General features: G+C 40.3%; 1 protein-coding gene across 1 annotated transcript in view; it reads left to right on the forward strand.

Moving 5' to 3' along the window:
* Positions 1 to 13,106, forward strand: part of LOC144511849 (6-phosphofructo-2-kinase/fructose-2,6-bisphosphatase 2-like) — a 63,358-nt gene extending 50,252 nt beyond the window's left edge. Inside the window, exons 13-14 of the mRNA XM_078242222.1 lie at positions 198 to 262; positions 9,539 to 13,106. Coding sequence (XP_078098348.1) covers positions 198 to 262; positions 9,539 to 9,598 — 125 coding nt within the window. The 3' untranslated portion in view covers positions 9,599 to 13,106. The remainder of the gene's footprint in view (positions 1 to 197; positions 263 to 9,538) is intronic.
* Positions 13,107 to 14,708: the final 1,602 nt, after the last annotated feature.

Consider the following 14,708-nt stretch of genomic DNA (forward strand, 5'->3'; position numbering starts at 1 on the left):
TCTTATTTTTTAATGTTTCTTGTAATTGTTGAGGATTTGGAGTTAATATAAGGAATGTTTTGTTTTAATGTCATTTTATTCAAATCATTGTTCATGGGTTCAGCAATTAGCATTGATAACTGTAGCATTGATAAGTGAGTTTTCATAATATACAACTTAATTTTTGTATTCATGTTTGAAACATTCTTTTCTTTCAGGTTGTAAAATGGAACTAGTTTACTTAAATGTAGAAGCAGTGAACACTCATCGTGACCGGCCACAGGTAAAGATTCTGTATTTTTCTTCAACTAGCTTAACAGTTTCTGTGTGTTAAGCCCTGAATGACAATGTAAATTGTACTTCCCAAATAATGTTTCTTTTTTTTAAAAAAAAATTATTGGGCAACATTATTGGGGATAAAAATGATCCCTAGTCACCCTAAAAGTGACCAATCTTGAACTGTGAGGGCCTGATTTTACCATTTTGATTCTAAGTGCTGAATCTGGGAATGTTTCAGATCCTACTTTTAGACCTATTCTCCAGCATCCCCGTATGTACTCTGCATGAAAAAAAGCAATGATTCTGAATAACGCTGCAGATGCCTGTGGGCAGGGCTGAAAGCGCCCAAAACTCTGCAGCTCCGATCGGAGCCTTCAAGTGCGCATGCGCAGTAAAAAAAATAGAAAAGTGCTCCCCTGCCACATTGATCCCGGGTTGGATAATGCCTCCCCCTGGCCCCCACAAACATTGCCCCATCCCCACAGCATAACTGTCCCCCTTATCCCCCCCATCCCCCAGCTACCCAGACTGATCACGCCCCCCCCCCCCCCCCCCCCCCACCGATTGCAGACAAAGTGGCAGCGGACCCCCCTTCCGCCTCTCCTACCAGAGAGCCATCTGACCCGCCTTCCTCCCCCCCGGCCACCAGAGAGCAATCTGACCAGCCCTTCTCCCCACCCCCTCCAACCAGAGAGCCATCTGACCCGCCTCCCTCCTCCCCCTGACCTCGCACCCCCCCCCCCCCCCCCCCCCCCCCGTCCCCTTACCCAAGAACGATCTGACCCATCTCCCTCCCACCACCGATCTGAGTCAGAGAGCTGCCAGAAGCTCTGAACTTACCTCCTCAGAAGTTGGAGTGCCCGAATCGGACTTTTGTGGACCATGTCTGTTTCGCGCCGAATCTGGACGGGCAAACGCGGTGGTAAAGGGGGAAATGCAATAAGTTTGAGCGTCGAGCTCATTAAGTCAATTTAAATGTATGCAAATATATTTAAATTGCCATCGTGCCCATTTTGGGCACGGTCCTGATTGTGGCCATTTTAGACGCTTGGTAAAGGGGGAACGGATGCGGAGGCGGTCGCGGATCGCGCTACTCACCTCCAGCCCGACTTTACCAAATTTTCACACCCAAAAACGGGTGCAACTTGATGGTAAAATCGGGCCCTTAAAGTCTGTGTGGTCAAATTACTGTCATAAAAATAGAGAAGAAAACGCACAAATCTACGGCTCAGATGCAGGTAATGTCTACATTTGCTGAAAATGGGTCATGCACCCTAATACCACTTTAAAGCTCTTAAAGAATATTTATGAGGTTGGGGATGGAGTTCCAGAATTTTAATCCAGCAGTACAGGGACTGACAATAGACGTCCAAGTCATTGTGACCTCTGGCTTAAAGTTATTTGTCCCCTCCCTTCTGTAACAGACTGTCTCCATCTCACCCTCCAGCAGAACGACTGAGGCAGAGAGATTTCTACAGCAGATGTGTTTGCTCAGGACAGCCTCACTGTCCACTAATTCCCAAATACTCCAGTCTAGAGACACAAGCTGCTTTGACATAATGTTAATTTTAATTATTTGTATTGATTTTGTATGGTTTTCTGTTTGAATGACTTTTTTCTGTTTTCTATCAAACAATCTCTCCAGCACTGAAAATTAACTTGACAAACATGGAGTGTCATTCCTTTAAATATTAATATTTGGAGATTTGGGAAAATACTTTTTTATTATTTTTCCACTCCTCTCTTTCTCTCCTCCTTTCTTTCCCCCTTGTTTCCTGCGCCTCACGATACAATAGATTAAATATTTCAGCTGATACTTGAGGGAAGGTAATGGTATTGTGACTGGACTCGTAATCCAGAGACCCAGGACACGATCCGGGGACCTGGGTTCAAATCCCTCCAGGGCAGATGGTGAAATTTGAATTTGATTGAAATAAAAGTCTAATGATGACAATGATTCATAATCATAAACTTATCTGATTCACTAATGTCATTACCCGGTCTGGCCTATATGTGACTCCACATCAATGTGGTTAACTCTCAAATACTCTCTGAAACGGAGGGCACTTCAGGATGGGCAATAAATGCTGGCCCAGCCAATGCCATAAACTTCCCATAAATACATTTTTTAAAAAAACTTTGTGGTCAGACGCTGCTTATTAACAATTGTTCACTATGATCAGTTAAGGAGACACAAGGTTGATAGTACTGTTAACCAGTCCCAAATGGTTTGAAATAAGCATTGAATTTTTTGATGATTGACTGATGGAAACTTCAAATGTCCATAAAATTCAACGTGCAGTGCAACTGCTACTGCTAATTGTTTGCACTGACTAGATTTCTGTCCCATTGTTTCTTAGTTATGTACGTTATGGGTAGTTTATTTTTGATAAAATTTGTTTGGCAAGAATATCAGCCTTCAAATGCACAACTTGAAAACCAGCGCTCAGTCTATTTTGGTTGACCTTTATGCTTAGACTGGTGTTAGAAGCAGGGATTTCTTTGTTGCTAATTGTGTTTTCCAAGTGGTTAAACATAAAGCAACCTTAGTACTGCCTGTTTTGGAAGCATGCTAAGAACTGGAAAATGGTTGTTCTGTACTTTAGATTTTAGAATTCATAATTTGTGGGTGTGGGTGCCCCCGCCTTGGTGGGCGTGCGCTTTTCCCCATGTCCATGTTTGTGTGTGCGTGCGTGTGTGTGGTGTCTGCACGCGCCCAGACTTCCGTACAATCGCTGTTGTACTCCATGTGGTTCTCAAATGAGGAGGGTAGATATATAGGGCAGCATGGTGGCACAGTGGTTAGCACTGCTGTCTCACAGCACCAGGAACCCAGGTTCAATTCCGGCCTTCAGTCACTGTCTGTGTAGAGTTTGCACATTCTCCCCGTGTCTGTGTGGGTTTCCTTCGGCTGTTCCGGTTTCCAAAGATGTGCTGGTTAGGTTGATTGGCCATGGTAAATTGCCCCTTAGTGTCCCAGGATGTGTTTTTAGAGGGATGAGCAGGGTAAATATGTGGGGTTTTGGGGATATGGCCCGAGTGGGATTGTTGTCGGTGCAGACTCAATGGACTGAATGGCCTCCTTCCGCACTGTAGGGATTCTATGATTCTATATTGAACCACCATATCATAAAAGTTGCTCATGTTTGAAACTGTTGGTGCGTGGGACCTTGCTATCACTAATGGTTGAGCCATTGAAATGAAGAGACGCCCTCGGTAAATTGACTCATTTTATTGCTTGTTTATTTTGTTCTCGCCTTTTTTTTTCACCTTGTTTTTTGCTAATCTCATTGTGGAGAATGTGAGGGGTTGGCAACATTTATTGTTGGGAATATGGTGAGAGGTTTTTAAATGCCAAGAAATTATTTAAAATCACCTGGGTGCTTGGGAAAAGAGTAATATTATATTAAAAAATTGAATTAAAAAATGTTTATTAGGTTAAACGTGTTCTGATCGAGAGTGACCTTTGTATTTTTGAATTCATTCTCAGAGCTGATTAGTTTGTTCTACTCGCATGACTGTTAATACCAGATGATTAATTTGGACCAAGCTACGTGGAACTCCACAAAAGCAAGCATTGTGTAAATAAATAGATGTATAGATATTTAGAAACAAATCGTTTGCAAGAATTTCAAATGAATTGGGTGACATTGGCATTTATGAATTTTCATAAGGAATTGGATGTTTTCTGAGTATCTATTTCACTCAACCGTTTGGAGCTGTCAATAATACAAAGGTTGGCTCAACTTTTCTACCTTCCTTTCCTGTCTTTGGGTTCTTTGTAACTTATTTAGTCTCTCCAGTCATATCTCTGATCTACCTTCTTTATCTTTTTTATGCACCTATGCATTGGGTTTCTTCAAGCAATATATTCCTGTGTTTTAATTATGGGAAGGCAGTGGTGTAGTAGTATTGTCACTGGACGAGTAATCCAGAGACTCTGGGTAATGCTCTGGGGTCTCTGGGTCGAATTCCACCATGGCAGATGGTGAAATTTGAATACAAAGAAAATTACAGCACAGGAACAGGTCCCTCGGTCCATGCCTGCACCGACCATGCTGCCTGTCTGAACTAAAAAAACCCTACCCTTCCGGGGACCATATGCCCCTATTCCCATTGACTCATGTATTTGTCAAGAAATCCCTTTGGAAGTCACTATCATATCTGTTTCCACTACCGTCCCAGGCAGCAAGTTCCAGGCACCCACCACCCTCTTTGTAAAAAAAAACTTGCCTCATACATCTCTTTTTAAGCCTTGCCCCTCACACCTTAAACCTATGCCCCCTGGTAATTGGCTTTTCCACCCTGGGAAAAAGCTTCTGATTATCCAATAGACTTTCCGATGGAAAATTGAAATTAAAAGTCTAATGATGACCATGAAACCTTTGTCAATTGTTAAAACCCATCTGGTTCACTAATGTCCGTTAGGGAAGGAAATCTGCCATCCTTACCTGACCTGGCCTACCTGCGACTCCAGTTCCACATCACTGTGGTTGACTCTCAAATGCTGTCTGAAATGAGGAGCAGCTAGGGATGGGCAGTAAATGCTTGCCCAGCCAGCAACGCCCACATTCCGTAAAATGAATGAATAAATAAAAGTTTCATTGAACCTTTACTCTGATTTGCATTGATACTAAAGCACAAAGGAGGTTATTCAGTTAAACTGGTCTATTTCACTGTTCATACGCCACACATTGTCATTTCCTGTTTAGTCACCTCTTCAGCTATTGAACGTACCTGCTGTTTCAGCATCGTTCCTTGTGAGTTTTTCTTAGTCATCATTTCTGAGCAGCCCTACACCTATTTTATTTATCATTTTAAATTGAAATTTAGCACAACTTTCCAAGGTTAGCTCATTAATATAATTCCAGATGTTAATTTGGACATTTACAGAGAATGGAAAATTCCACGCTGATGATATTTAAATGAAATATTAATGGGCAATAAGAATTTTGAAAGCCATTGGAAAGGAACCTGAAGCCGTGAGAAAGTTTTTTAAAAAGGGAAAGTTTGTTGAGGAACAATGGGCAGAAGAAATCCAAGGTACAAGCGTGAGTCTGTGAGTGTGTGATGGTGCAGTACATCACCCAGCCCCAGTCAAACCATTGAAGTCAAGTGAATGCTGCATAAGGTAGATGTGAAGCACTTGGCCCTTTATAGCACCATTCCCATAGGTCAGCACAACAATATGAGTAAAAAACGATTTTGGACAGGTTGGACATTGTCACTGGGTGCTCGGGCCTTCTACTACAGGGATCCTAGCACCAAGTAGTGCAACTCTACTGACCGGGACCCTGAAGACAACTTCAGGTAGGTATAATTTACATGGAGAACCCATTTACCAACAGGAAAATAGCAAATAAAATGAAGAAAAACAGTTGAGAAATGAAGTGCACTTTCTTTAGCATTATATTATGCTTACCATGATCCTTTCTACACTTTGACCTTAGATGTCCAATTCAGATAGGTGTGATTATGAATGGGCGTCCTGTCTCCATCAGCATAAAAGAAGGCACAGAGAACATTGCCAATGCCAATTTAACATTTAAATTAAGTTTCCATCAGTTTAACGCATGCGCTTTATTGACATTTATTACCTCTGGTAGTTGCACATGATGCAAAGTGGCTGGTGATCTGATATTACAAGATTGACAATTTTTAAAATTGTGTAAATCAAGTAAGCTTGGTCACAAAATCTGGACTCAGCTGTGGGAAAATTTCATCTATAACCCACAATCTTTTCAGGTTGAATCATTTTCCAGGTTACTTCAAAATTAGACGCTTCTGTGTGATACAGAATGAGTTCTGTCTTTTGTAATAGTGCAAGGCCAAACATAAATATCCAAAACATGAATTAAACTTAGGAGCTTGGTAACTTTTGAAACATTATATCTGAAAAATTAGCAGGAATATGAGCAGACATTTGCTTCAGATTTGTTCTGCTTCACCTTATACCTCAAGCAGTGTCTGAAAACCTAAAGGATTTAATCCTTTAAAGAAGAGAAAGTGTCCACTTCCAGAGAACATGTTGAGCACTATGCATAGCAAAATTATACTTCAAGGGATTGATCTTGAACCCTTCAGCAGGGAGCTGAGAGTAATTCATAGCTGTGACAAATATTTGAAGGCATAAAGAATAGCTTTTTAAATGCAGCTATAAATAAAATATGCCATGAATAGGCATGCAACACATGCATTTATGCTCATTTATCAAGGCTCAGTATTAATGGGCACACAAATTAGACATGATGTGGAGATGCCGGCGTTGGACTGGGGTAAACACAGTAAGAAGTCTCACAACACCAGGTTAAAGTCCAACAGATTTATTTGGTAGCAAAAGCCACACAAGCTTTCGGAGCCTTAAGCCCCTTCTTCAGGTGAGTGGGAATTCTGTTCACAAACAGAGCATATAAAGACACAAACTCAATTTACAGAATAATGGTTGGAATGCGAATACTTACAGCTAATCAAGTCTTTAAGATACAAACAATGTGAGTGGAGAGAGCATCAAGACAGGCTAAAGAGATGTGTATTGTCTCCAGACAGGACAACCAGTGAGACTCTGCAGGTCCAGGCAAGCTGTGGGGATTACAGATAGTGTGACATGAACCCAATATCCTGGTTGAGGCTGTCCTCGTGTGTGCAGAACTTGGCTATCGGTTTCTGCTCAGCGACTCTGCGTCGTCATGTGTCATGAAGGCTGCCTTGGAGAACGCTTACCCGAATATCAGAGGCCAAATGCCCGTGACCACTGAAGTGCTCCCCAACAGGAAGAGAACAGTCTTGCCTGATGTTTGTCAAGCGGTGTTCATTCATCCGTTGTCGCAGCGTCTGTTTCCCCATAGTTTCCCCAATGTACCATGCCTCGGGACATCCTTTCCTGCAGCGTATCAGGTAGACAACGTTGGCCGAGTTGCAAGAGTATGTACTGTGTACCTCGTGGATGGTGTTCTCACGTGAGATGATGGCATCTGTGACGATGATCCGGCACATCTTGCAGAGGTTGCTGTTGGGGAGCACTCCAGCGGTCACGGGCATTCGGCCTCTGATATTCGGGTAAGCATTCTCCAAGGCGGCCTTCACGACACACGACGGCGCAGGGTCGCTGAGCAGAAACTGATAGCCAAGTTCTGCACACATGAGGACGGCCTCAACCGGGATAATGGGTTCATGTCACACTGTATGTAATCCCCACAGCTTGCCTGGACCTGCAGAGTCACACTGGCTGTCCTGTCTGGAGACAATACACATCTCTTTAGCCTGTCTTGATGCTCTCTCCACTCACATTGTTTGTATCTTAAAGACTTGATTAGTTGTAAGTATTCGCATTCCAACCATTATTCTGTAAATTGAGTTTGTGTCTTTATATGCCCTGTTTGTGAACAGAATTCCCACTCACCTGAAGAAGGGGCTTAAGGCTCCGAAAGCTTGTGTGGCTTTTGCTACCAAATAAACCTGTTGGACTTTAACCTGGTGTTGTTAAACTTCTTGCTACACAAATTAGATGCAGGAGTCGGCCAGTCAGCCCTTCAAGCCTGTTCTACCACTCAAAAGGACCATGGCTGATCTGACTGTAACCTCCCGTCTACCTTTGACAACCTTTCACCCTCGTTTGTCAAGAATCTATCTACCTCTGTCTTGGAAACATTCAAAGTCCGCTTCTTCTGCAGAATGTGTGCTACAGTTACACCCACAGTGCTTTCGATAAGAAGTTCCCAGGTTTTGACTGAGAAGGAAGGGGATAATAGTTCCATGTTAAGATGGCGTGTGACTTGGAAAGGAACTTTCATCAGGTGGTGTTCCCATGCACTTGCTGCCCTTGTCCTTGGAGGTGGGAGAGATTGTGGGTTGTGAAAGTTGCTGTTGAAGGAGCCAAGGCATCTTGTAGACGTTACACATTGCAGCTAAGGTGTGGAGGGAGTGAATAATTAAAAGTGGTGGATAGAGTGCTAATCAGGTAGGCTGCTTGTCCTGATGTGCACTGAGCTTTTTGAGTGTTGTTGGAACGGTACCCATCCAGGCTAGGTGGAGAGTCATCACCTATCACAATCTTCACTTGTGCATTGTAGATGGTGGGTAAGCTTTGGGGGTAAGGAGGTAAGTCACATGCCACAACTTGTGGCATCTGACCTGCTCTTGTAACACAATATTTATATGGCTATTCCTGTTAAATTTCAGACCTCTGGGTGTTGATGATTGTGTGAGGGTTCAGAGATGGTAATGCCATTAGTATCACATCAACTTACCAGATAATTATGCAAAAATAAGCAACCACTATTCAGAGTTCAAATTGTGTTCAGAGTTATTGCAGGCGAAGCATTTTTTGTTACTTTGATATTTCAAAAATGATGTTTGTTATAACTGCATTTATTACTATTACTTTCTGTTTAATTTTTGCTAAATTTATGAAATGACACAGCCTGAACTGTGATGCAGTATATATTCTTTCAGCTATTGAAGGTGTGTTGTATTTCAGTAAGCCAAAGTACAGTTATCAGGGTTCTTTATTTGATCCCTGGGTCCTGTTACATTTACCTGGATGTTGGTCACTCCCAATAAAACATGTACGCCAGAATTTTACTGCCCCACCCGCCACGGGAATCAGAGCAGGCGAGGGGTGGACAATGGGAAGGTCCGTTGACCCCAGACAGGATTTTCAGGTTTTTGGTCGAGTGAGGCCATAAAATCCTGCCCATAGTATCAAAATCCCTAGAGCCGAACACAGAGTTTTTCTTGGATGTGAGGGAAATAAAGATTGATATGTATGAGTTCCAGCATTCAAACCAGGTGAAACAACACAAAGTACTCTTAAATTTGAATCAACCTGCTGCATGATTCCAGCAATAATATCAGATCATTGTCACCTCAAGCGGACAGCAATCTTAATGACAAATGCCACTGATGTGAGTTGAGCAATAAAGAGAAAATTCTGTTGAGCACATGGGTGAAAAAGATCACTCAGCAAAGGTTTCCCCTTGCATTTTGAAATGGGAGCTTCTTTTAGATTAAGGGATTATTTATTGCTAATGTCTCTCCTCAGGCTGCTCTTGATTTAGGTTTTGATCCTTTCCTGCATTCCAAAGGCCTACAGGAAAAATCGTCAGGTTCTGCTTCTATTTCTTAGTTGCCTTGAAAGATAACAAAAATGCTCCTGCGTATAAATAGATAGATATTTTTTGCAGCATCTGTCAGAAATACACTGAGTACCTTCTTCACAATGAACAAACGTTTGAATTTAGCCAATATTATGATCTGTTAACTGCCTTTTCTTCTTCCACAGAATGTTTCATTAAGTCGCACACGGGAGGAGGCACTGAGTACTGTCCCACATCATAAGTAATTGGAACATTTTCAATGAAGAACTCATCTGGCTATTGACATGATGTTTCTTTGGGCCCATTGAAATTAATTTGCTAATATAATTAATGAGCAGCAAGAGTATTTTCCAGAACTATAGGGTTATAAAATGATTGGAGATCTGCTTTTGTGTAATTTGCTCAATCATGCAACTGTCCAACCTAAAATACAAATTTTGTATCCTTTCATAAGAAAGAAACACAGTCCATTTTAAGTTAGTAGCTAGAAATTAACTCGCTGAAAGAGTTATCTATGATTGTGTAATGTTGGGTATTCATCTGCAGGCTGACTGACTGAAGAACAATTTTAAGAGTACAGTTGTAATCATTTAAGCTTTCTTTAATCTTGGTAATCTCATACTGTCTGTTCAGAAGAAATACGGAAAATAGTTTCACCAATGGATTGCTTACTTGTTTCATTTGTGAATTACGGAGTCGGTCCATAGGTGAAAATATCCTTGTACTTCAGTCATATATGTTGTGTTCTGTCTCGTTCACATGTTTTTATTAGTATTTTTCATGTACATTAGTCACTATGACATTTAATGTGACTGATATTTAAATACTATATGATTCAACCCTTATTTATTTCCCTGTAAATTTTTAACTTTAGTGAAACATGAAATGTTTCATTCCACCAGAACACAGCTTTGTATGTGAAACATATTCTTGTTTCTTCAAACATCTTTAAGGACATATGATAATCAGGCTCTGTTCTTATAGCATTTGTTTTACTGACGGTCTAGTATCAACCAAATACAGGCCTCACAGAAAAAGAAAATTGCTAAAAGTCATACTTGGCAGCACTCACTGCCATTTACCCATCTTTCAAAAACAATGGTACTTGAACACTAATTTGGAAAGCTTTAGTGAGATTCTAACTTTGTTTTTTTTTTAACATTTGTCCTCACCTGCAGTGGAACAGGCCTTAATCATGTGTTAATATTTATATTATTTTATATTTTGTTCTCAGGACAATCAGTTTTCTCAAATAATTATACTATGCAGTCTTCTGTAGCATGGTAGATATGTATAGTTTGTTGGCACTGTACGATTCTGAATTGCTTTGTTTTATTTCTGTTATATTTGTATTCTAAACTCTGTTATCTGCTACAATGATCATTTTAATCTGACTGGAACATCTAGCACCACAATGCATCGCATTAGGAAAGCCATAACCAACAAGAAGGGAGTCTGAATCTTTTACATAAATATGTGGGCTTAAGCAAAGTGAGTTCTGGACCGCACGATGGCCACAAATTTCAGTTGTGCTTAAGTTTTTACTACTTTTTAACAAAGGGACTTGAATTGTTTTAATAATGCAACTGAAAACAAAGTGGGCACTTTGTTAATTGTTTGTTAATCAATAATTGCTCAATACTTAAAAGGGACACTCCACTCAGTGGGAACTTGAGAATTAACAAAATACTGATTGGGCTACGTCTTGCTGAGTTTCATTCCTGTCATAAGTGGAGCTTCAAACCTTATTTGTGCTACAATAAGACCTGTAAATTACACATTAGGGACTGGCATTGTGTCCTTTATTTGCAAGTGTCCTGATTTTCAAAGTGACTACTGTATATGTCGTAAACCTTTTCCAATAGAATGTGGAGTTCTTTACCTGGCATTGATAACAGCAGAGAAACTATGCTGTACCTATGATAGGGCCATGCAAGCATTCAATCCCCAAATACAGTTTCTCTGCAATATGCATGCTAGGTAAAGGGCGCCCAATTCAACAAAAGCTATTTCTTTGCAAAAGGCAATGCCACCTCCTGCTGAACTGACCTCAGGAGGATTTGGAACAGAAAGGAAACAAACTGCACGAGGAAGCACCGGTGATCCCAACTTAATGCAAGTTCCAAATGCAGCAGCCTTGCAACAGGCTGTATCCCATAATGTAAAAGTGTGTCATGCATTGAATGTAGTCCACAGTTTCTAATTTATTATCTGTCATTTCAGAATGCCTCTTGTATATTTTATCATGCAAGTTATTTGGGTCTGTTTTGGGTCTGTTTTTTTCAGGTGTCCATTTTTGGGAAGAGTCTGTGTACGCTGTATTTTGCTTTAATGAGCTTTAACTGCAATCAGTGACATTGCGAACAAACGATAACTTATCTTGGGTCATCTTACCTGAAGTCAGTTCAGAATTTTGTAAAGTGTTGTAAACTTGACTGTTCCTCCTATAAAGTAAGTGCTACTCAGTCTTTTTTTTGGTACAATTATTCAAGTGGGACAAGTATTGCTTTTCTGTGAGGGGAGTGCAAATTAAAACGCACTGAGGGAAAAGCACACAAGGTTTATAGTCAGTAATAGTCTCACTTGACTCCACAGCAGAGCAAAGATATGGAGGAGTTGATAGCGACAGAACTTATTCCGATTAGTTTGGTGACTTCTCCCGATGCTTTTATCAACTTTATCTTAATTGTTTGCATTCCCAGACTTTTTAAAGTGGGTGACCCATTACGCCTGGCTGAATTACTGCCATCGTGCTGTATCACTGGGCTGCCAGTGGACCACTCTGCCATTATTTGGATCATTTTTTACAATTTCTGCAGTTTGACTAGGAATTGACATAATTCACACAGCTGGAGATCTACAGCAGAATCCCACAAAGCAATTAATATTCACTAGGATTTTATATTGCTTGATTTCTCATTATCTGATACATGGCTATCCTATGCTTGAATCAGATAGTTTGAATTAGCAATCACGATCAAAAATTAACTTAAGCTTTGTGCTTTTAAATCTCAAGAATCTCCCTTTTTTTTGTTCTCACTAGTTTGTTATATTTTACTCCTCACCAAGCTAATCAGAATAAACTGAATTCTTGTCACTAAGCACATCGGTGACTCTTGATGCTACCACCCTGCTTATGTAATCAGAGGCGCCAAAAATAAATTGCATTTACAAAAATATCAGGTCTGCTGTTTATACTGCACAGACTGACCTATTTACTGTGAGAAAATAAAGGTCTAAACACACATTTGGACATGTTTAAACGCACAGTGTACAGGCTCCCAGAGTAATGTATTGTGTAAGCTATTATAAAAGTTGTAAATTTAATATTGTGACATATTTATAAATGTAACAATGGAAAAAGTCCATCTTTGGTTTTAAAAACCTGTGTCTAAGCATTATTTTGAATTATTGAGTATATTAAATGATTTTCATTGTCTAGGAAGGTGAAATGATTTCAGTGAAGAAAGCTCATCCAGGAGAAATACTGTACCACCATTTTGCACAACGCAGTGTAAAAAAGATTGACTACATTAAATTGTTAATTTTATAAACTTCTATAATTAAATATTTTATCTTTGTACTTTGTAACTGGGAGGATCTGTGGGCCATTGATTAAATAGAATATCTCAAGTTTATGGACAGTTATAAATGTGCTTTTTACTCTATGATTACCTGATCTCTATGTGTGTAATTCTTGAGAAGGGAACATGTATTCATCTGGAGAAAAATAAATCAGTTTCCTCCTGTATAAAAATAATGTCTTGATACTCATTTGAATACACGCCACCTTCCCTTTTTCTTTTAAGCCTTTCCTTATTACTCCATTTTGACTTTATCTTCTCTGAGACCTTATCTAATTAAGTCAATTGATAAATATTGAAAGTGCCCAAAGAATAAGTGCATCCATGAGTAATTAGAATCAGAGCAGTTAGTAGATTTAATCAGTTCCCAGACAGGTTACCTCCATTGTGTATATGACTAGTTTCATTTGAAATTTTGCAGATTCAGTCCATTTATGTGCACAATATGTGACTATCCTAGGTTATTGATGTATGAAGCTACTTTGAGTTTTAAAATAAACTTGGGTGCTTAGTGTGTGTAATATAGTAACTTGGCTGACATGAGTAAGACAGTGTTAGTTGACAGGACTCTCAAAACTACCAGATAAATATGAGATATAAGACATGGTATTAAATCAATCCACGTGTTACCTTCTCTCCGCAACAATGCTGTTGCTCAATTGTTTTTCCCGTAGGAAAAGTTCTTGAGTCTTTAAAATTTTGCGTATCCTATTGTAAGTTTTCTCCAGTAACAGTGTGATTTCCCCACCCACCCATTGCCTATTTCCTTCTGCTAAGTGATTACTTCAGTGTATGAAATGTGAGAATGGAAGGGCATATTCATAGACTGGATGGTTTGTCTGGTGGTGGGAAATAGATATGACCTACTGCCGGGAAGTTACACCAGGATAGGACAGGATGTTGCTCCTAAATAGCTTCATGAGCCTGCTGAAGTGGAAGAAAAGTGGCCTATCGATTGCACGCTTGAAACAATGTTCATTGTGAAATATTTGCATTACACCAATGAGACTGTGCACATCCTTCTTCAGTTTTTATCCCAGATCTCTCTCTCTCTCCCTACCTTACCTTCACCCACTCCATACTACTCACTAAACACCGGATGCAGGGGACTAACAGCTGTTATATCGTCTGATCAAATAGCACAAATTAATGTTATTTCATATTTTAAACACAGTCACTCACGTGGACAAATACAGTTTCACCTGATGGGATGTGGAGGGGTGAGAACATTGAATTGAATATCCAAGTTATTTTCCACAATTTCCCTTCCCAGATCTGCTCAAAAAGCTGCCATAGAAAATATTAGGCTTAGAAGTCACTATTTCAGTCTTAATAGCAGGATCAGAAAACTACTCAGAGAATCCCTACAGTGAAGAAGGAGGCCATTCAGTCCATCGAATCTGCACCAACCACAATCCCACCCAGGCACTATCCCCGTAACCCCACATATTTACCCTGTCAATCCCCTGACACTAGGGTTAATTTAGCATAGCCAACCAACCTAACCTGCACATCTTTGGACTGTGGGAGAGAACCGGAGGAAACCCATGCAGAAATGGGGAGAAAGTGCAAACTCCACACAGACAGTGACCCGAGGCCAGAATTGAACCTGGGACCCTGGCGCTGTGAGGCAGCAGTGTTAACCACTGTGCCGCCCAGAACTAAACCATTGCTGGATATCTTGATTGGTATTGTTTCAGTATTTTTATAATAGAACTCATGCAAAAAAGTGAGGAAATTATAATCAGGAATGTAAAATAATCTGTTTTGA

Source organism: Mustelus asterias, chromosome 25, assembly GCF_964213995.1.
Source record: "Mustelus asterias chromosome 25, sMusAst1.hap1.1, whole genome shotgun sequence".
Taxonomy (NCBI): Eukaryota; Metazoa; Chordata; class Chondrichthyes; order Carcharhiniformes; family Triakidae; genus Mustelus; species Mustelus asterias.